Genomic DNA, 23,843 nt, shown 5'->3' on the forward strand with positions numbered 1-23,843 from the left:
TCTAGCAGCACTGGGTAAGGGCCTTCTCTGGGCCCCAGTTTCCTCCTCTGTAAAATAATGACATTGGAGTAGATAAACTCTAAGCTTCCTTCTACATCGCAGTTCTGCAATCTTCTTTTTGCTCTTTGCTCTCCTCTTCCTCCTAATATCTGACATTTATATGGTGCTTTACAGGTTACCAAAGAATTTTACTTCTATTAACCTATTTGATCCTCATAATAACTCTGTGAGGTAGTCAGGCCAAGTATTATTGTTAACGTTTTACAGCCGATGAAACCAAAGCTTAGATGAAGTTAAATAGCTTACCTAAGGTCACAAAACTAGTATGGCAGAGCTCAAATGACTCCCACTACTATTCTACAAATGTGTTAATAAAGTCATCAATCTTTGAAAAATCATGGAGAGGAATTCTGAGATAGGCCACCACCCAATTTTTTAAGAATGAAAATATGGTGGCTTATGAGGCTAAAGTCCAGTGAACTTGACAAAAATACAAGGCAACATTCTAGGACAGATTATTCATTAGACAGTTGGTAAGTAAATAGAAAAATTAGTGTCTACCGGGAGTCAGCAGGAATTCTCAAAGGAGAAGTAATCCCAAGTTAACTTCATTTTTTAAATAGTCCTTATACCTAATCAGAGGAATGCTACAGGAATGCTATGGTATATCTAGATCTTAGCAAAATATATTGCAATACCTCTTGATATCTTTGTGGACAAGGTGGAAAAAGTGTATGCTAGGTAACACTATAGTTAAATGAATTCATATCTAGTTGAACTACATTGTAATCAATTTGTTTTTTGTCAGTACCAGCCTGGAATAGATTTCCTTTAGATGCTAGATGAATCTGTCCTTGGCCTTATCCTATTCAGCATTTTTATTAACATCTTGGATGAAAACATAAAAAGCATGGTTATAAATTTTTCAGGTGATTCAAAGCAAGGAAGGGTTAGTGAACATAATGAATGGCAGAATCAGATGTCCAAAAAAAAAGATTTTACTAGGCTAGAAGTAGGAGCCAAGCTCAATAAGATGAAATTAAACCAGGACAAGTATAGAAACTCATGCTTCAAGTTTCAAAAAAGTACCTACTTCTTCCACTTCTGTGGAATTACAGTAACAGGAAAAAAAAGATATTGAAGAGATAAACATTATAAATGAAGGGGTCAAAATATGGTTATACCTAAAAAAAAAATCAATAGCCTCAACCAAATTATAAAAAAATGAATTCGGCAGAATTGGAAGATACAAGATGAATTCATAAAAATATTTTATTATATACTAAAAATAAACATCTAGAAAATATTTTAAACCTAATTTATAACAAAGGCCTGTGAGATATTTGGGAATTGATTTGCCTAAGGCATATGATAAAATCTTTCATGAAGTTCTTATGAAAAATATGGAGATGGGCTTCCATAACAGATCTTGCTACATTATCCTCATCCTCAGTACTTCTCTCTCCTTTACCTTACCCCCCTCCCTCTTCCAAACAGTTTTCAAATTTGTTGATCTTGTTGTACTCCCTTTGGGCTCACTCTCCCAACTTGCCTGGGACGGACAGAATAGGTTTCAGAGGGAGAGAATATACTACTTCTTTCCTCAGGAGTGTAGGCAGGGGTCTGCAGGTAAATGTTAATATGGGGAAGCATACTGCCTTTGCCTCATCACAGGGGTGGTGGGTTATAGAAACATACATATGTAACATATATATATATATATACACACACACACATACATATGTAATATATTATATCTATATATGATTTATATATAATATAATAATACAATGCATATATAATGAAGCATACATTTTCAGACATAGTCAATATGTTGATTTATTTTATTGTATTATATTTTGTTACATGGAGCATGTTCTGTAGTGCCGTAGAGCCATTAGAAAATGATAGTGATTTTTTAAGGAGAATCACTAGAACATTTATCTTTTAAAATTAAATTAAATTAGAAGAGCCTGGCAAAATAGAGGATCAATGAAAATGCCGTTAGAAACTTTGAGTGCTGTGAAGCTTTGAGTTCTGTTCTTGTATCCTCATCCCCACCACTACCAGCATCACCACCTCCTTCCTGGACCAGAAAAATGAAATATGAGTTAATAATTTTAACACTCAAAAAACATTTCTAGTCAGGGTTCTGTTGGGAGAGACTAGTTAAATGGACTTTTTGGCCAGGCTGAGGATTGTGAGTAAATGGTTATCTGAATTTCTGGTCTAATACACAGAGGGCAAATTGCCAATCCTTCTTTAAAGTTGCTAAGATAGATTTCATTGGTTCAAAGGGTCAAAAACCATAGACATTTTAGGTTTTTGTGGTAGATTCATTATTGATAAATATGAGAAACCTAAAAATTCACAAATTGCTTCTTATTATTGGGTGGGGGTAGGGAGGTAATAACTCTAATTGTATTAGAAGAAAAGGGTGTTAGCTGGGTGGGATTAGCCATGTTTGATTGAGCACATTCTCTGTTTATCTATGGCCACAAAGTTCTCAGATCTTGAAATCCTTACTGCAAGTGTGAAGGCTGCTCCCTTAGGAAACTGCCAGCAGGTGGCACTCTTGAACTCTAATGACTGCTGAATACAAAGTCTGATATCGAGGTCCTGCCATACACTTTTCAAGAAATCATAGAAACCTAGATCTGGAAGGGGTCTCAGAGATCACTTAGTCCAACATCCCGGCCAGAAATCCCTTCCACAATATCTTTGATGTGTGAACATCTAGCCTCTGATCGAACTCTTTGAAAGACAGGGATTTCACTTCAGCATTTATTTATTCATTCAACAAATGATTCTTTAAAAAAACAGCAACAACAAATTGTTATTCATAGCTTTTGTCTTTACATCACCTACATTTCCATTTCCCAGTGTAACCTCTTCTCTCCTACTCCCACCCACCCACTCCAGGAATAATCCTTTTTAACAAAAAATTTTAAATTGAATGATTAAAATTGAATTTAAAATGAAAAACAGTCCCCCAGAACTTCAAAGATGGAAGAAGTGACTTCTCCATTTCTCTTCTTTGGGGCCATACTTGGTCATTAGAAGTTTAGTTTTAATTATTTTGCTGTTTTTTTTTTCCATCGATATTGTTTCTATTGCTTCCTTAGTTTTGTTTAATTGACTTTATATCAGTTTATATGACTCCTTGTGCTTTTCTGTAGTCATCATCTTTATAGCACAGTAATATCCCTGTTACATTCATGAACTACAACTCGTTAAGCCATTCCCAATCACTAGACATTTCCACTTCAATTCTAGTTATTTGATGCTTCTCAAATCACCAAATATTATTAAGTGCTCCTGTTGTTCAGAGTACTGGGAACTCTGTAGTGCCTTGGAGAATAAGCAAAATTTCAATAGGTCAAAATACCTGCCTTCAAGAAGCATATAGTCTAGTAACAGAGGAGACTGAGGCCAGGAGAGAATAAGTGATTTGCCATGTTTACACAGCTAGTTAGTGACAGAATTGGGCGAGAATTTGGGTCTTATGATGCCTTCCATGGCACACTGTTCCCTTCTTTACACTTAACTTTACATACAAAATAAAAGCGAGAGGTGTAGACTTAAAAATGATTCCACCAGAAATGATGGTAAACCACCATAAATCAGGAGCTGGTGTTGATGGAGCTTTGTGTGGGGGAATATGGCCATATATCAAACTGAAGAGATCTGTTTATGATTGTTTTATTGGGTTGTGGATGATGACCTTGCTAGGAAAGATGTTGCCAGAAGGTGAGCTATCTGGTATTGTTCGTCCCTTTTGTGGTCAAAATATCATGTACTTTCTTTGAGATTTCTGAGTAACCATTTTGCTCCTTTCTCCTGCAGAAGCTAATTTCCAGGTCACCCCTAAAGCGACAAGGAAAGGAAAGCATAAAAGAGGGCAATGGTATTGGTGTATCCTCATCTAACCGACTTGGTATTGAAGATTTTGAGTTCATCCGAATGTTGGGAAAGGGCAGTTTTGGGAAGGTTAGTTTTGTCTCAAATTAATAAATGATTGTTGATTTTATTGAATGGTATTTGTATGATCATAGAACCATAGATTTAGAGCTCAAAGGAACTTTAGGAGTCATTTTTTCCAACCCCCTTACTTTACAACTTGGGAAACTGAGACCTAGAATGGGCTAAGTGTCTTGCCCAGGGGCACACAGGTAAAAAGTGGCAGAGCCGAGATTCAAACCCAAATCCAAGTGGAAATCTAGCACCATGCCTCCCTTCCCCCCCCCACCCAGGTACATCCACAATATGTGTTCCCTAACATTTCTGATTTTTGTTACACAATAGGTGATGCTTGCCAGAATAAAAGAAACTGGCAATCTCTATGCTGTGAAAGTGTTGAAGAAGGACGTGATCCTACAGGATGATGATGTAGAGTGCACGATGACGGAGAAAAGGATCCTAGCCCTGGCCCGAAATCACCCCTTCCTTACCCAACTATTCTGCTGCTTTCAGACCCCTGTAAGTGTGATTTGGTCTTCAGGTTAGATTAATAGTCTTTTACTCTGGAAACTGAATATAATGGGATATAGAAAATATGAAGCAGTATATTATAAGAATTTTCTTTAATCCAGCTCTGTCTTGAAGACTGGACCGCAATAACACAGTAATGGATTTTGGGCTAAGCATTAACTAGCAGACCCATTCCTGCCTGCTTTGGGAGTCAAGAAAATCCTAGATTTCATTCTGAATTTTGACTTTTACTAGCTGTTTGACCATGGGATAAGTTACTTAACATCTGGAACCTTAGCTTCTTCCACAAAATAGGGATAATAGGACCTATAGTCAGGGCGATGCAAAGTCAGCTGAAACTGACTGCGGAGAGCTTATTGTTAAAGTTTCAGTGTGTGTTTACACATTGGCAAATGCTACAAAATCAGGGCTTGATTTATTGTTTTGTTGATTGGGTAGACTTTTAAACAGGTTAAGTAGGTTAAACTAAAAAGTATATTCTTCAGACATTTTTTTGGGAAACATTTTCCAGTACACCTCTGCCTGTAGTCCATGATTTATAAGACGGTTGTGAGGGTCATATGAGAAAATGTGTGTGAAGTACTTTATGCATCTTTGCATACTGTAAAATTTCAGCTATTATTATTATTATTACTATTATTATTATTATTATTATTACATAGCACTATAAGGTTTACAAAATAATTTTCTCTCAACAATAATGGCTAATAATGGTGGCATTTCTATAACCCTTTAACATTTGCAGAATGTTTTACAAATATCTCATTTTATCCTCACAACAAACCTGGGAAGTAGGTGCTCCTATTATCCCATTTTACAAATAAGGAATAGTAGCCCTGTAAGGTAGGCAGCACACAAATTGTTGTCCCCCATTAGCAATAAGGAAACTGATTTTATTTGTAAAGAGGTTAAGTGTCTAATGCCTAATGTCACATAGCTGGCAAGTAGAAAGCAGAAAAAATAAGCCATCTCCTAACTCTAGCAACTTAAATAGTCTTTAATCAACTGGCAATATTTAAACCTAGATAATAAATATTTCTTTGGCTGATGTTTCTCTAACTGATGAAGTAAATTTGTTTTTAAAAATTGCTGTTCCTGACTTCTAGGGAACATCTCACCCTAGACCTGTGTGAAAAGACTTTCTGAAACTTCAGCTGATACTACAGTAAAGTGGGGGAAATATTAGGAAAGGAATTAACTCTTTTAGGAAAGGTTCAGAGATTCATGAATGCAGAGGTTTTCTGGAAGCATTCCAGATTATCCATTGTATCACAGGATAAGCATTTGTGAAATTATCTGTATGACAGATGCAGTCTTCAGAGTTTCAGACCTTAAATTTAATTGCTGCACTTTTCCTCGTAGTTAATTCAAGTTGGCCACTAGATGGCAGTCATTGCCACAAGATAATTTTAATAGTTACTGTAAGAAGCTTAAAATTTACACTAAAACTATTGGGACATTGTATTTCTATCCAAGAGATGAATCAGTTGGGCAGCTAGGTGACAGTATTGGATAGAGTGCTGAGCCTGGAGTCAGGAAGATTCCTCTTCCTAAGTTCAAATCTAGCCTCAGATATTTACTAGCTGTGTGAACTTAGGCAAGCCTCACCTATAAAATGAGCTGGAGAAGAAAATGGCAAACCACTCCACTATCTCTGCCAAGAAAATCCTAAGTGGGATCACAAAGAGTTGAACACAACTAAACAACAATAACAAAAATTTTTACATAAGAGATGAATTGAAGTGGTTTTGGTTCAGAAAAGAAAAAGAATAGTAGCAGGTGCCTCTAAACTAAAAGGAGTGGGGTTTTTTGTTTGTTTGGTTTTTTTCATTCTCACAGATGACAATTAAAACATAACCTCTTTCCTCTTCTTTCTCTAAACATATGTATATCACAATTCAAATTTTTGTGGCAACTTGTACCTTGTTTCCAAAGTCATGCAATTGAATTTGTACATATTAATATTCATCTTCTCACATTCAGCCCAATACTAACCTTTCCAGATCACTGGATATGATAAGTTATCCATCCCAGGTATATATACCTTTGTGGTCATAGATTTTATCACAAACTCCTTTCTTAGACTTTCGTCTCCTGTGAACTCCTAGGATCATAAGATCATAGTTGAAAGGGATCTATCCAGAGCTATTTAGTCTAACTTCCCATTTTACAAATGAGGAAACTGATACCCACATACATAAAGTCAATTCCCCAAAGTCCTAAAGGTAGTAATCGTTACAGATAGGATTTGAATGCACATCCTCTGGGTCTAGAGTCTGTACTCTTGATATTATAATAAGCTGCCTGTACCAAATGCTATTTTTCTTCCTTCATTTTAGGTATTCTTTGCGGTATCTAGGTTGGGGAAATATTGGCAGTTTTCTTCTTCCCTCACCCCTTTTATTTTAAAGGCCTTTTGATTAGATTTTCAAGACACCTAGCAAATAGATTCTTAGCAGCCATTTATATTTATGTATACTACATACCTGGCCAGGTATTTATCTCCCAGTTTTTCTTTTTTTCTTTTCTTTTTTTTTCCGAGGCAATGGGGTGAAGTGACTTGCCCAGGGTCACACAGCTAATAAGTGTCAAGTGTCTGAGATCAGATTTGAACTCAGGTCTTCCTGAATCCAGGGCCATTGCTCTATCCACTGTGCCACCTAGCTGCCCCTATCTCCCAGTTTTTCATGCCATAATCCAGAAATCCAAATTCCATTCCCAAATGCTACCTTCTTAGTCAGTTGTGTACTCCACAAACCAACTTTTCTCTTTGCAATATCTTGCCTTCAATAGATAGTAGTGAGGAAAAATCAATGCCCCTTTTAACTTTATTTTCTTGCCCAGGGCTTTTAAAATTTTCAGCCTTGAAGGAAGCTATAGATTCCAAGATGAGGACTCAAGGAGGGCATCCTTGTTGTTGATCCTCCTTCATTCTTGAAGAGAACCAACACATCATGAAGGTGATGTCTTGACTTGTGAGTGAATTGGGTTTAAGTGAGGCAGAGCTGTACAAAGTCATTAGCCTCACTGTCTCCTCCAGAGTCATCAAAGACCAGTGGTAAGACAAGAGTCAAGACAATTGGCAGTAGCCCAGGATACAGTGAGTGACCTCAGCCTTTTGAAATCAAGGTCTTTCCCAGTTCTCATTTTGTCTGAGGCAATGCCCGTTCAATGACTACGGGCTGGGTAAGAATTAAGACAGAAGATGACCTAGTTTACCATGCCAAAAGTATCAATCTGGGAGGGAAAGAAAATCAATTAGTAAACATCTCCTGTGTGCAGAGTACTGTGCAAGGCACTGGGGAGGAAGATATACTGGAGGGCATTTGTTATAGTCATGGTGAACAGACTATGTAAAAGCAGAGACGGGAGATGAAACACTGACTACAGTGTATAGCTCATAGACCAGTTTGACTGGGATGTAGAGTTCATGAAATCAAGTAATCTTACCCTCTACAATGTGGAGAGGGAGAGTGGAATGTGAGAACAAAAAGGTGTGAATAGACTGAAAGTCACGGGACAAAAATAGTTTTAAATAGAGTGAGGAGTCCTCTCGTGTCTACAGAATGGAATTTCATTAAAGAAGCAGGGTCATTTTCTTTTTAGTCCCTTTAAAATCAAGAGCCTGGAGTTACTGAGTAAGGGTCACAGGGTAAATACAGTATTTTTTTGATCCTGATGAGAGAGAGTGTGTGATTCTGTAAGAATCTGAGTATAGTTTAAGTGACCCAAAGGGTGGTAAAGAGATGCGTGGTTGGGAGTAAGTTGCAGAGTATTAATCATTCAATTCAATCGGCATTTTTATTACTATCTTCTTATTTTACATCACCTTCATTTCCAAATCTATCATCTCTCCCTTCTAATCCATCCAGAGAGCCATCCTTTATAATAAAGAATAAAAAAGAGAAGAAAATTATTTAATAAAACTAACTAGCGCATCAACCAATTGTGATAGTTTATAATTTATTCCCTACTCATGATCCTCCATCTCTTCAGTGAAGGGAGGAGGTACATTAGGGGTAAACAGTCGTGTAAATTTCATAGCATTCTTTTAAAATTTTTATTTTTCTCTTTGTTTGCATTATTTTTGTCATTGTGCATATTGTTTTCCCAGTTCTGTTTACTTTATGTTATCAGTTCATATAAGTCTTACCATGCTTCTCTTTTTTCATTATATTCATCATTTATTAGAGCACTGGGAACAGCAGGTAGACCGGTGTGGCTGTAATGTATAGAATATTCTAGGGAGAGGGAGTAACATACAATCAGCCTGGAAGGTTAGGTTGGAGCTAAATTATGAATACTTTCAAATGCCAGAGGAGTTTGGATTTTGTTCTAGAGGAAATAGAAGCCATTGAAGTGAGAGGAGTGATGTAACCAGTCCTATGCTTTCAGGAATATCCATTCAGCAGCTCTGTGAAAAATGGAATGGAGGGAGAGGCTGGATTCAGAGAGACATCTGGACTACTGCAATAATCTAGGCAAAAGGAGATTAATGTCTGAATTAGGGTGGTAATGGCATAAATGGAGAGAAAGGGATGGATATAAGGGATTTTGTGGAGGTAGAATTGGCAAACCATTGTATCTCATTGTATATGAAAGAGGTTGTGGTTTGTTTTTTGTCCTCAAAAAGGACCATGACATCAGGGAGATGATGACATGACTTGTAATTGAATTGGATTTGAGTGAGGGAGGGCTGTGCAAAGTCACCAGCCTCACTTTCTCCTCCAGAGTCATCTGAGTCCAGTGGCCAGATATAGATCAGGATAACTATGAAAGAACAGAGAGGATACGAGAGAGTAAAAAGTCCTAGGCTTTGAAATTAGGTGGCAAAAATTGACTTGGCATGAAAGAAGTGGCATACAGTGTATCATCAACTGTGTGAGGGAGAAAGGAATTAGGCTGGTCATTTAATCAAACTGAAAGATAGCAAATGAATCATCTGCATGCTATGAAGGACAGATGAAGGACATCAAGGAGTTTGGGAGACCCACCATGAAATTTATGGATAAGAATTTCCCAGAATGCAAGGGTATGGATGGGTTGCAATGAAAATATTGTGCATAAGAATTAGAAATTGAAGGGATACCCACCAATTAGGTAATGGCTGAACAAGTTGTGGTGTATGATTGTGATAGAATACTATTGTGCTATAAGAAATGATGAGCAGGTTGACTTCAGAAAAACCTGGAAGGACTTACATGAACTGATGCAAAGTGAAGTGAACAGAACCAAATCATTATACACAGTAACAGCAATATTGTAAAAATGATCAACTGTGAATGACTTAACTATTATGAGTAATACAATGATCTAAGACAATTCCGACAGACTTTATAATGAAAAATCCTATCCACCTCCAGAGAAAGAACCGATGGAGTATGAATGCAAATCAAAGCACACTTTTTTTACTTTTTAAATTTTTAGTGAGGTTTGTTTTTTGGTCTGTGTTTTCTTTCACAACATGAATAATATGGAAAAAAAAGAAAATATTGTGCATAGGACCTTGGTATTAGATCAGTCAAAGGAGAAATTTACAACTGTGGAGACTGGAAAAGGCTTCAGAGCAGAGGTTTCTTTGTCATGAGGGTGACCGAAAAGACCAATCTCATGATATTTTCCATTTATCTCAGTGTCTAAGGTTTTTATGTTTTCTGGTCAGCTGGTCAGCAAAAGGGAGAAAGAAGTTTTAGAGGTAGGAGAAAGAAAGAGTAAATACTAGTCAGGTGGGCCACCAAACACAAACTAAATCATTTCATTCACAGTTAGGAAATGTTTTTGAACAGCTGACAGTAAGGAAATGTGGAGCAGTGAACATAAAACAACATTTGTGCTGGGTGCCACAGACCTGCTTTTATTATGAGCTTCAAAACCATACTTTACTGGCAAGCTTCAGTGGATTGGACCACCTCTTTAGTGAAATGAATTGATGTCATTCATCATATTTTCTTAATACTTAAATTTAAATCTGGTGTTTCTTTGTGGAAGGTCTGTCCAGAGCCCTGCCCACAGTTTATCTATGTCACCGGAAGTGCAGATTCTCCCTTAAAAGTGACAAAAGCCCAATGTTCTTACTCCCTACTGATGTCCTTGGCCCACTGGCTATCAGTTCCTTTCAGGAAAAGGTCCCAATTACTACATCAGACTCTGTCCAGGTCAGCAGAATTTGCAAATCTCAGCTACTATTCATTTATATCCTTTGTCCCAGTGAAGTTTGCATGAGTCGTTGCCAAAGTAGGAAAACTTGAGTTGCTGGCAGAGGCTCATCTCTTTCAGTAATAAACTGCCTTCTTGGATGTTCTTCACAAAGCCCCATTGTGCTTTAAAAGTATAGTCTGACACCACCTCCGAACCTCAACTGTGTCATTTTACCCAGATGGGATGGATTTCAGAATGCTTACATTGTACTTATTGTGTGCTATGAAAAAATACCTCCTACTCGTGGAGTGAGTACAAATACATCATTTGTCTATACTGTTTTTTTTTTAGTTCTTATTATATCTCATAGGATTTAAACAGGGTTAGAGTCCCCTCTACCTTTGAACTTGGCATTTTAAGGTCTTGCTAAGTTGAAGGCATTATGCAACTTTTCCCATAGAGGGAGCTAAGTGGCGCGGTGGATACAGTACTGGGCTTGAAGTTAGAATACCTGAGTTCACATCCAATCTCAGACACTTATTAGCTGAATGACCATAGCCAAGTCACCTAACATCTGTCTTCCTCAGTTCCCTCAACTACAAGATCAAGATAATAAGAGCGTTTGCCTCCTTGGCTTGTTGCAAGGATAAAATGAGATAGTATTTGTTAAAGTGCTTATTGACACAGTGCCTGGCACATAGGAGGTACCTAATAAATGCTTGTTTCCTCCCTTCCCATTGCTTCATCAGTCGTCTCTATGTAGTTGACATTTATGTCAGTCTCTAGTCCCTACTTCTTTCCTGAATTCCATAAATGAATTTCCAACTGGTTTCCAGATGCCCTGCCAACTCCTCAAACTTAACGTGCTCAAAAACTGAGCTTTTCTCAAACACTGACTTTCCTCCTGACCTCTTTATTTCTGTTAATGGTGACACTAATTTCTCAGTCACCCAAGATCAATACCTTAGAATTATCTTTGACTTCTCTTTCCTCTTCTAAGATATCTAATCAATTATATCTTAAAAATGTCTAAATATCTAACCAATTATATCTTTAAAATACCTCTTGCACCTTGCCTCTCCTTTTCATTTCTTTTGCCATCACCCTGTTATTTGAGTCATGTCTGACTCTTCACGACCTCATTTGGGGTTTCGAAGGCAAAGATACTGGAAAAATTTGAACTCATAAAAACAAGTCTTCTTGACTCCAGGCCCAGTGCTCTATCCACTGTGCTACCTAGCTGCCCTTCCCTAGCTCAGACCTTTCACCTAGGCCATGTAAATAGCATCCCAATTAGTCTCACAACCTGTGGTCTATCTCTACTTCAATCTGTTTTACTGCCCCGACCCACTTTAATCTTCCTAATGTGTCACCCCAATAACATCACTTCCCTGCCCAAAAACTTTCAGTGGATTCCCATTACCTGCAATATAAATCCCGTACTCATTCACCTGGCATTCAAGGCCTCTGACATTCTAATTCCAACATACCTTTCCAGACTCATCCCACATTATTTTCCATAAGATGTCCTAATCTCCAGACACATGGAATTATCTGCCCATTCCATGAAGAGCTCCCCTGCTTTTGTTGTTGTCTTCATTTTTTATTCTTGGAAGGTGCTGTTACTAGAATGCCCTTCCCCACCTCATCCAAATCTGTCCGAATATCTACCAGTTGAAAGCCTCCTCCTGTTTTTTAAGACCCAATTCAAATGCTTCCTCCTTTATGAAGCCTTTTCAGGTCTAACCCAAACAGAAGTGAGAACCTCCTTTGGACTCTCAGCACTTTTAGCTCTTGGATAAACTTTCAAATTTACCTAAGATGGAGGTGGGGTGGGGAGAGTGGTAATCTAGATGAGCAACCAACAGAAGAGAGAGAAAAGAAGAAAGCTAATAACAGAACTTTGGGGAAATAACACTTTAAGGGGCAAAGGAAAAAGAGGGACAAGCTGGAAATAAGGGCAGCCAGGTGGTGCAGTGGATAGAGTGTTGAGCCTGGAGTCAGGAAGACTCATCTTTCTGAGTTCAAATCTGGCTTCAGACACTTACTAGCTGTGTGACCTGGGCAAGTCACTTAGCCATGTTTGCCTCAGTTTCCTCATCTGTAAAATGAGCTGCCACTCTAGTATCTTCGCCAAGAAAACCCAAAAATGGGATCACAGAGAGTCAGACACAACTGAAAAATGACTAAACAATGAACAACAGCTGTCAACAGAATAGTAAGAGGGATGAGGATAGATACTCGCAAAGATCAAGGATTTGTCTCAACAGAAACCAAAAGATGCAGAGGTGGTTAAGGAAAGCATTGGGAGTTTTTTGGTTTGTTTGTTTTTTGTTGTTGTTATTGTGGTTGGCTAGGGGTTACCAGATTTGTCAATTTATTCTAACCAGCATCTTTGTACCCTGTATCTATGTTATCTATGGGTCTATCTTATGTGCAAGACATTGTGCCAGAAAAAGAGAGAGAGAGTAGAAAAAGGGAGGTTTGAAGTTCCTGGAGGGAGGGAACAAAGACCCCAGAGGAAGTAGATGGAGTGGTTAGCCTTGGACAGGTAGGCTGCCTCTTCCAAAATAAGAGGGAAGGAGTACAATAGAGTTTAAAAATATTGAGAGGTTTTGAGGCATAATGAGAAGGAGTTGAAGGAGTTCACCTTGATTATACTCGGTTTTCTTAGCAAAATAGATGAGACCATCAGCATAAAATCAAGAGAGATAAGCGTTAAGGGTTTAAGGAGAATGGAAAAGTTCTGAACATCTCTCCTATGGAATGTAATAAAGGGCTGATAAGAGTTGAATAAAAGACTTGCTGAGCATCAGGAAGGAGCCAGCTTAGACTACCCAACATAAATTTGTAGTAGACCCCGGTAGCATAATGTTGCAGCCTTTTCCATCTATCCTGGGAGCTAAGATGTTGAAAAAGCAGACAGTGAAGCTTAGCTTGGATTAAATATAGGTAAGATGGATATGATTTGAATGTGAGAGCAGGAAAAGGATTCCAGGGCAAAATTAAGAGTATGATAGGACACAAACTTTTAGAGAACAGAAACTATATTACTTTTTAACCTTTGTATAGCCAGTGTCTTGACTCTATGGTTCAAACTACATCAATGGATGGTGCATTTGCATGTACTAGAGCTAGTAGGATGAAAATTTTTATTTCAAAGCAAAATTAAAACATCTGCTTATAATTATAATAATTCAGTGGCTAAAACATTGGGCCTGGAGTCAGGAAGACGAGTTTAAATCTAGCCTCGGATACTTACTAGCTGTGTAACCTCAAGCATGACACTTAACCTATCTGCTTCAGTTTCCTCAGCTGTAAAATGGGGATAATAATAGCACTTTCCTCTTAGAGCTGTTGTGAGGATCAAATGAGATAATATTTGTAAAGCACTTAGCATAGTACCTGATACGTAGTAGGGATTATATAAATGCTAGCAATTTATAATTATTTGTATTTAATTTACATTTGTATAGATAGAAGAAATTATAGTAAAATTATAAAAAAATTCTTTTAAAGTTTTTGAGTCATTTGATACTTCTGGTGTTTGTTAGATTCATTAATATATTTCTGGGTAAGAAAACATTTTCATAGGCATGTAGGAATAGAAGTAACCTTTGAAAAGTATTTCTAGAAATTGTATCACACAGTATGAAGGTTTTGAATAATTATCAGTTTCAGCTCTATGAATTCTATATCCAACTTCACCACTAACCTACCCGACTTCGGCAAAGTCATTTACATCCCCTTATTTTTACAGACTTGTAGACTGAAGCTAAAACTCATATTCACTTTTCTCAAAGGGCTATTGAGAGGAATATCTCTGAAAAGTCAGATTCTAAGACTTGCAAATGTAAAAGTGCTTTGTAAATTTTTTGGAATAATAACGTTAAGTTTCCCCATGTTCTTCCTTTAGGATAGAGTTTGCCCAAGGTAGTATCCAGTTCTGCCTGCATTTCAGCCGACACCTTCAATGTTGTTTTCTTTTCCATGCATGATTACTTAGCATCTGGCAGAAGCAGGAAGTCTAGGCCAGCCACTGAGCTTCTGCCAAGGCTGGGGGTTAGGAAGGAAACAGCAGTCTTGGCTGTTGGAGGGAAATCTTTGTGTCTTGCTTGGAATTGCAGTGGCATCCTGTGTTTGTGGAGGAAGCTTTGTGATGCTGGGTTAGGTGAGGATAGTGGTGAGTGAAACTGGAAAACCCTGGAGGTCTCTTTGATTTCTAGAAGGGGTGCTGAGCACAAACATCTAAGGATTAAATTTGTCAAGGCCTCATACAGTAGACTTTTCTGGGAGCCTGAAATACCCTCTGCTAAGCTACCATGTGTAGTAGTAGACAGAAATCCTAGACCCCACAAAACACGTATGCTAATCCATGCTGCTGATCCATAGTACAAGAATTCAAAGAATCAAGACTGAAAATGTAATGTATTGGTTTAGTGGACCTTGAAAATTTACCTGGAGAGGCCCCTCTCAATCTATTTGACAGTTGGGTTTCTTCCATTTTCTAAGCAGTGATTATCCCAAATGTAGATGAATTTGCTTACGATTCATTTGTTGCAGTTTGCTGTTGACTGAGATTAAAGTAGACAACAAACCTGAACATTACATTCCCTTCTAATGCTTAGTAATTTCCTGAGGTAATTAATTTGAGGTATAAAAAAGGGACATTATTAAATTTTCAGTTTTTCTTTTCCCTTATTTTTTTCTTTTTCTTCCATTGTATTAGTGGTAAAAAAAAAAAAAAGGAAATATAATCCAAGATTTCTGATGGCCTAACTGAATAACTTTATTCCCCATTCTGCTGCTTATCAACAGAATGATATGGGATAATTGTTTGCCCCCTTGTCTTAGCTCTAGGTTTTCTTTTTTAAAAAATGGAGATAACACAGTTTTCAGCGTATATTATTTTGTGAATTAATTTGGTATCATTCCTTTTCCTTTCTGCAATTGCCTGGATTTTAGCCATTTCATTGTGGAATGTAGCTCTAGAACATGGATGAGAAATTACTTGCAACTAAAATTCAAGGTAGTCATTTTGGCTATTCTTGGGGTTTTTTCCATTTAATTGTTATTTTGATTGCTTTTTAAAATATTAATTTTTTTATTTTACATTCCCTTACATTTTCCAATATTTTCCTTATCCCGTCACTCCCAAAAAGTCATCTCTATTATAATGAAGGAAAAAATAATCCATTCAGCAGTATCCTACATGCATAATTCCCTTAACTCTCTTCAAAGAAGGGAAAGAGGTCCATTCACATAGGAGTTTTTGGGGTCAACCATGATGATTTCACATTCAGTTTTCAATTTTTGTTCTTTCCCCTTATATTGTTGCATTCGGTGTGTATTTCATTTCCCTAACTCTGCTTCTCTTTGAATCAGTTCATGAGTCTCCCCAAGCTTCCCTATATTTATTCTTCATGCTCATTGTTTCTTACAGAACAAAAACATTCTATTATGTTCATGTACCACAACTTGTTTAGCCAGCCTTCAGTTGATGGGCATTGACTTTGTATTATCCCATTCTTTACTGCTATAAAAAGTACTGCTATAACTTTTTATCTTTAATCTCTGGCAACATTATGCCTGGCTGTGGGATCTCTGGTCATTTTAGTCACTTTATTGTCATGATTCTGAATGACTGTCCAGAATGGTTAGATCAATTTTCAGTTCAGCACTGGTATATTAGTGTATCATTTTATTTCTAGTGTAGCATCTTTGTTTTAAAAAATGATCATATATGAGACCTGAAACTTCCTTCATTCAGTTCTTATAAATTTACCATGATAGTATTAAAACTATCCTGTTTGTCTATGTCTCCTTCTAAATTTCATTCTGTGATCTCCTTTGTGTTATTTTTTAAATGTTTCATCTTTGCCCAAACATTGAATGTCTTATATTTAGTCATCTTTACCAGTTGGTTGGGTGGAAAATGAAACCTCGAGTTGTTTTGGCTTTCATTTCTCTTATTATTAGTGATTTGGAGCAATATTACATGTGGTTGTTAATGGGTTTTTTTTCCCTTTGTTAAAAACGCTTTTTCATATAACTTAACCACTTATTGAGTAGAGAATGGCTTTTTGTATTATATATTCATAAATTCTTTACGTATGTTGGATATTAGATCCTTATCAGAGATAATTGATTCAAAGAGATTTTCATAATTAATTGCTTCCTACTTATTCTATTTGAATTAATTTTGTTTATATAAAAACTTTTCAGCTTCATGTAATTGAAAGTAACAGTTTTATCTTTTTAAAAATAACTTCTATCCTTTGTTCACTTAAGAATTCACTCCAATTCTTGACATTTCCAATAAAAAGTTTAGTGGGAAAAAATTGAAAATACTGACTTAAATTTATATTTTTATTATTTATAAAATTTTTATTACCCCATATTCTGATAATTAGAGCTGGAAGGGAATTCATGCATATATTCAACAACATTTAATAAGTACCTACTAGGCACAAAGCACATATACAAAAGACTGTAGGCATTCAGAAGCAAAAAAATTACCCTGTACCCCTCTAGGAGCTCACTTTTCCTGTTAGAGCAATCAATACAATTAGCTTTTATCTGAGTCTATGTGAATAAGGGGAGAGAGAGGGAGAGATAGAGAGAAGGAAGAAGAAGAAAAAGAAGAAGAAGGAGAAGAAGGCGGAGGAGGAAGAGGAAGAAGAGGAGAGAGAAAGAGAGGAGAAAAAAAGGGAAAGAGTGAGAGAAAACTAACTGGTGGGGAGTGAAAATCAGGACATTCCTTTTCAGGAATTGATTCCTGAGTTGAGCCTCAAATGAAACTAAGAATTATAAGAGACAGAGAGGTGAAGAAGAAGTGAATTCTAGGTGTGGAGACAATGTTCCATGAGCAGCTCATGGCCAGTTTGGTTACCATGTAGAACCATTGGCTTATGCCTATGCATAGGGGTCAGGATACTTGATGATGCAGGCACGTAGGAATAGAACCAGGAAGAGAGAGCAGTGTTGTGAAAACCAAGGAGATAGAGAATATCCTGGAGTGGATAGTGACCAAAAATGGCAAAAGCTACAATGAGGTGAGGTAGGATGAGTAGTAAGAAAGGGTCATCAAATGTAGCAGTTAAGAAATGCTTAGAGAGAGCAGGTTCAGTATCACAATAAGTTACTGGCTAACAGGATTTGAGAAGTGAATGTAGGTAGGGAAGTGGATGTAACAAATAAATATGACTTTTTCTAGGAATTTGTCTATGAAAAGATGAAATAGTGTGAGGTGGTGACAGGAAAAGTAAAGGTTTTTTGAGGATGAGGACATCTGGTATGGAGAAGGGAAGGCTCACAATGGATGGTCTCTGTTTTCTCAATGAAATACAAATTGAGGTCTGCTGCTGAGAGAAAAGGCAGAGGAGATCCATTTTTATAAGTAAGGAAATAGGCCCTAAGAGTGATCTACCCAAACTTATACAGCTAGTAAGTGACAAAGCCAGGACTAGAATTCAGATTGTCTGGCTAAGTATAGTGCTCTTTCCATTATTACCACATTGCCGTGGAGGGTGGGGCAGGAGTAGTGATTCCTTCACCCAATGGTTATGGGGGTATGAAGATGAATTTGGTGTATTCCTTCGATGTCATGAGCATGTAGAATATAACAACACTTTGACCTTTTTTTAAAATCAGGTTTGTTAAGGGATGGCTACCATATGAGGATTGCTTGAGAAGAGCTATAGATACTTAACCGAGAGAAGAAAAGACTAAGGATGAACATCATCACAGTCTTCAAATATTTGAAGAGTTTATAATGTAGAAATAGATTAAACTTACTCTTACCCCTAGAGGGCAGAACTAGAATGAAGGTTTGGAAGTTCAAGGAAAGCAGATTTCAAGTGAATTTAAAGAAATACTCCCTAACAATTAGATCTCTTTACAAATGGAGTGGACTGACTTAGAGGGGTCATCAGTTCCCCGTCACTGGACATCTTTAAGGATCTTCAGATAATGCTGGGTGGCTAGGTGTCAGGAATGTCACAGAGAAGTTTCATGTCTCAATTAGGAGTTGGTTTAGATGACTTCTTTGATTCTTAAGATTCTATGATTCTATGGCTTATAAAGGCATTTGCAGCTAGCTGGTTAGAATTTTTTTCTCAGTCTAAGTATAAACCTTTATTGGAGCTGACAAACTGTAGACAGCTTGTTGGCTGTAAAAGTAAATAATAGACTTGAATTGCCAAGGTCACTCAAAAAACACAGATTGGAAGTTACAAATGAAATGGGTTCCAAAGTGATAAAATATTTCAGTACAAATCAATCATCATCAATTGAGTGCTCAGTTCTATTCAAGATGCTGTAAGGGGTATAAAAGAAATAAAAGACATGGTCCTATCTTCTTTTGGGTCAAGTTGGCTATAAGTTATGTGAAGCAAATATAAATAATACATAATAGTGTAAAATTGCAAAATAGAATCATCATGCTTTGAAGGTAGTTGAAGAATGAATGTTGAGCTGGAAGATAAAACTCCTAGTCAATCAAAAAAAATTTTTCAGCAGAAAGTTTATGCTTCTGTTTTGCCTAGCAGATGGGTCCCAAGGTTTTAGACTACAGCTATGATTGAATGTAAAGCCCATCAGGGTTCTTGTACTTGGAGAGAGTAGTAATTATGACAGCTTGGCAAAGGTACCAGTGCTACATATTTCAGTGTCTGGAGCACTTCCATTCCATCCCAAAAGACAAAATTAATCTATGTTAAATTCTCTGCTTTGAGATAGAATTCAAAGAATTTATGTCTTAGTTATTTCATTTCTGGTAAGAATTCTCCTATGTTGGTCAATCTTAGATTTAGCTACAGTATCCTGTCCCTATAGATATTGAAAAGAATAAGCCCTTTTGTCAATATAAAATAAGCTCTAGAACACAATGATTAGCAGTCTTTTATTATTTAACTTTTATTTTGAACTTATGGAATAAAACAAGCATTTCCATAACATAGTATAATTTTAAAAAGATGATTGCACATGAAACTGCCAATTTTTTATGTACAACTCACTTTTAAATATATAATAAAGTTATTATGAAAATTTCTTTTTGCCTTCCTTTTTCCCCCTTCCTCCCCACCCCTGCCCTAGAGATGGCTACCATTAGGCATTTATAATACCATTAGGTATTTATAATAGTCAAAATGACTTATTCACTCAAAATTGTTCTTAAAACAATATTGCTGTTGCTGTATACAATGTTCTCTTGGTTCTACTCATTTCACTCTTCATTATTTCATGCAAGTCTATCCTTGTTTTCTAAGCTCATCATTTCTTATAGCATAGTAATATTCCATCATAATCATATGCCACAACTTGTTCAGCCTTCCCTAATTGACAAGCATCTCTGCAGTTTCCAGTTCTTTGGCACCACAAAGAGAGCTGCTATAAATATTCTAGAACATATAGATTCTTCTCCTGTTTCCCTAATTGTCTTTGGAAATAGACCTAATAGTGGTATTGCTGGGTCAAAGGGTATAAGAAGTTTAATAACTCTTTGGGCATAATTCCAGATTGCTCTCCAAAATGGTTGGATCATTTCATAATGCCACCAACAATGAATTAGTGTCCCAATCTTCCACATATCTTCCAATATTTGTCACTTTCCCCTTCTGGTAAGTATAAAATGATATCTCAAGGTTGTTTTAATTTGCATTTCTCTAATCAATAATGATTTAGAGCATTTTTTCACATGGCTATAAATTGTTTTGATTTATCTAAAAACTGCCTGTTCATATCTTTTGACCTGCTCATTAGCCTTGAGTCAAAAAGCACATTAGCATTTAGAATCTTGAATTTAGAAGATCTGGGTTTGGGTCCTGGTTCTGGTATTTAATAGCCATGTGTTCACAGGTAATCACATAATCTCTGGTGGCCTGTTTTCTCTTCAGTGAAATTGGGAGAAACTTGCACTACCAACCCTAACGGTTGGTTAAAGATTATTTAGGGCTCCCTGTATAGTAGTGGTAGGAGTGACGGAGTACTCAGAGATGGGGGGCAGTGTGGACCCAAGTGGGAAGGAATGGCACATTCCCCATTCTGCTTTGACTCCCTTCTGGGTTTCTATTCACTGCCTGTTCCATATTTCCATAACTCCCCAGGTTTTGAACTGGTCTGTTCTTGTTGTAATTACAATGGCCTAACTTGACCCCAGAGAAATTAGAGAATACACTGATCTCCTTACTTTGCAGAGAAGCAAGGGACTATGGATGTGGAATACTACATATGCTGTTGGACTTAAATGATGCACTGTTTAGTTTTTCTGAAATGCCTTTTTCCTTTTTTTATTCTTTATTACCAGGGTTGGGGCTTGGGAAGTAAAGATGATATAGAACAAATCAATAAAAATTAATTTTGTAAAAGAATTTTAGTGTTGGAAGCAAACTTACAGTTCACCTCATCCCATCATTACGGCAAGACCCAGAACTTTAAAATTCCCTTTTTCAACCACAACCCTTTTATCCTTCCAGCTCTCCTACTCTCCCCTTCACAGTAATAATCTCTTTATTCCATTGTGGCTTCACTTGGCTTCCATACCTAGCCTTAACCCTATGGTAATTCCAACAGCTATTGCCAGCTACTACTTGACACTTCTGTCTTTGTGATCTTGGGCAAGTCACTTAACCTTATCTAAACTTTGCCTTTTTCAAATGCAAAATGAAGAGATTGGACTGTATTACTTCTACCGATCCTTCCCTTTCTTAAGAAAACCATGAAATCAAAGTGGTTCCATCCACTAAAATTCTGGCACATAACTTCATCTGGGCCTTCACTGATACTTACCAATTTCTCTATACTAATCTTATTGACTTTCTGTCTCATTCCCTATAGAGATTAGTTGAAAAAGAGGCAGCTGGTCCTGAAGGTGGAACTGGTAGAAGTTAAATGTCTTATACATAGTCAGTGTTTTAATCAGCCAAAATTGACTAAACCCCTCTAAATTGAAAATGGATCAAAACATGAAAACCTTAGATGCTTTGTTATTGGGAAATGATGCTATGTTTGTGTTTTATCTTAGTTCCTGTTGTATATAGTCTAAACTGACCCATCTGAATTACCTTAGCCCTTAATCCACCTTGTTTCTGATCTAATTTTCTAATCTGGATCTGATTATTTTTCTCCTTGTTTGGCTTATCTTCTGTTCCCATCTTTAGCTACAGAAGTAGAGATCTCTTCTTCCTTCAATGAATAATAAAGGCAAATGTTTACTGTTGGGAAAATGCTTCAGAGAGAAATGGTGAATACATAGCCATCAATTTGAAAAGAAATCTATTCCCTGGAAGAAAACTAGAGAATTTAATAGAGAAGCATCCATGTGAACATTATAGTGACATCCTTCCTTGTAAAGAAAAAAATTGGCCCTTCAGTCCTTTAGCTATAACATCACTTCCTTCCATTATTTTACAAACTTGTGAATGTTATCACAAAGTATGTTACACATTGTGTTTTGAATCACTTTTCCTAGTATGTAATCTGCTCTGTTAAGTACTTGTACAAATGCTCTACCTTGGGCCTTTGGGGTGCCATTCTAATGCTACAATTTACTCACATCCTAAAATAATTAATTCATTTCCCAGGATTCTTACCACTAGAGAGTAGTTTATGAAACAGAAGCGTAAGATGTACCTCATAGAGAAAGACAGTCTTTACTTCTATAGGAGTATGCAAGCTTCCAGGTTCTTGAGATTGAAATTATTTACGATCAAGTAAAAAGTTACTGGCAATCTTTTTAGTTTTTCTTCTAGCCATTACAAAAAGTTCGTGTGTTTATCTCACTTTCTGCAACACAAATACATCTGAAATGAATTTTCAAGAATCAAATTGTATTTTAAATTCACCAAGAGAATGCATCATTTAAAGGGATCATATTCTGATTCCTTTTGTAAAGCAAATAATCTTATCTTTTTCATAATCTAGACTTTTTTATACTGTACTGTACCCTATATGAGGTCCCTGTCCAATGTCATTTTGCATATTGTTACTGTGGTAGGAGCAGCATTTATTTCACGTAGGCCAGGCTAGTTTCTCTTTAAAGGGTCAGGGAAATGTCCCTAAGATTTGAGCCACTGACATTGGTTCTTGTTTGCCTTGGGTACAAAAGGCACAGCCTAAGAGGAGTTGCTGCTCCTGTGGCTTGATCAAACCCTAATGCCTTAAAAGTCAGTGCACCTTCCTGACCAGATGCTGCCACCATGGAAGTACCTGGAAATGTGGAAGCAGAAGGGAGCTGTGTCATCCTGAATTAGTATTTAGTCATCTTTCCATTGTTAAGTAAACTTTCTTTTATTGGATGTTATACGGTCTAAGAGTATTTCATTGACATCTAACCTTGAGCCCATTGGACTGGCTTGAGTTAGTCTTGGCCTAGAACAGTACACTCTAACTGTAAAGTGGTGAAATCTCATTGCCATGTTATTTGGCTAATTGCCCATTGGAACATTATTCCTGTGGAGCTAACTGCCCCTGGAAATAAAGTTTTGCTCCTAGAGACCAATGATCCTTTGACTTTGTAAACTTTGGATATTCTTAAAGCAAGAGATGCCTGTATTCAGGATTCTCATACTCTCAAATGGATCTTTGGTGTCACCAATTTTTATGTTTCTTCCAGCAGTGCATGGGTTCAACCCATCTATGCTTATGAGACACTTACCTGTGTTTTCTTAGGAGTATCACAGCAGGTCTACATTAACAGCTTAGAAGTTCAACTGGATTTCTTCTGACATCACAAGTCAATCAGTGGTACTTGAGTAATCATTCATCCTTGCACTATGATCAACCCATCATCTTTACCTATCATATAGTTCCCTCATGAGATCTTTTCTTTCTGATCTTCTAAGTTCCTCATTGATAACATATTGGAAAGCCGTTCATACCCACTAGGTGCCTCTATATTCCTCTTTGTGTGATGCTTCATTTGAGTTCTTTAGAGACTCTTTTGTTCTGTACTTTATGGACATATAACAACAATAGAACTTTGCTATTAAACAAGACGGACCTTTGTTTGTAAGAGAAGCTACTGGTAATTGAAGCAGCTTTGTAGTTTCTCAAAGGTAATCTAGCCTACTCTCCTCTTTCCATTTAATTCTGGGTTCAGCTTGCTTTCCACCCTACTGATTGATAAATTCTATACTTTGTAACTCCAACTGTATATCATACTCTAGACACTAGATATTTGTTATCCACTTGTTCTGGGCTGGGTGTCCAGTCAG

The 23,843-nt window shown here is 36.9% G+C and overlaps 1 protein-coding gene across 1 annotated transcript in view; it reads left to right on the plus strand.

Annotated features, from left to right (window-relative positions):
* The window catches only part of PRKCH (protein kinase C eta), a 221,872-nt gene that overhangs the window by 98,215 nt on the left and 99,814 nt on the right, over nt 1-23,843 (plus strand). Inside the window, exons 7-8 of the mRNA XM_027842860.1 lie at nt 3,847-3,990; nt 4,306-4,479. Coding sequence (XP_027698661.1) covers nt 3,847-3,990; nt 4,306-4,479 — 318 coding nt within the window. The remainder of the gene's footprint in view (nt 1-3,846; nt 3,991-4,305; nt 4,480-23,843) is intronic.

The sequence above is a fragment of the Vombatus ursinus genome, unplaced genomic scaffold (assembly GCF_900497805.2).
Source record: "Vombatus ursinus unplaced genomic scaffold, bare-nosed wombat genome assembly UNPS02014893.1, whole genome shotgun sequence".
Lineage (NCBI taxonomy): Eukaryota > Metazoa > Chordata > Mammalia > Diprotodontia > Vombatidae > Vombatus > Vombatus ursinus.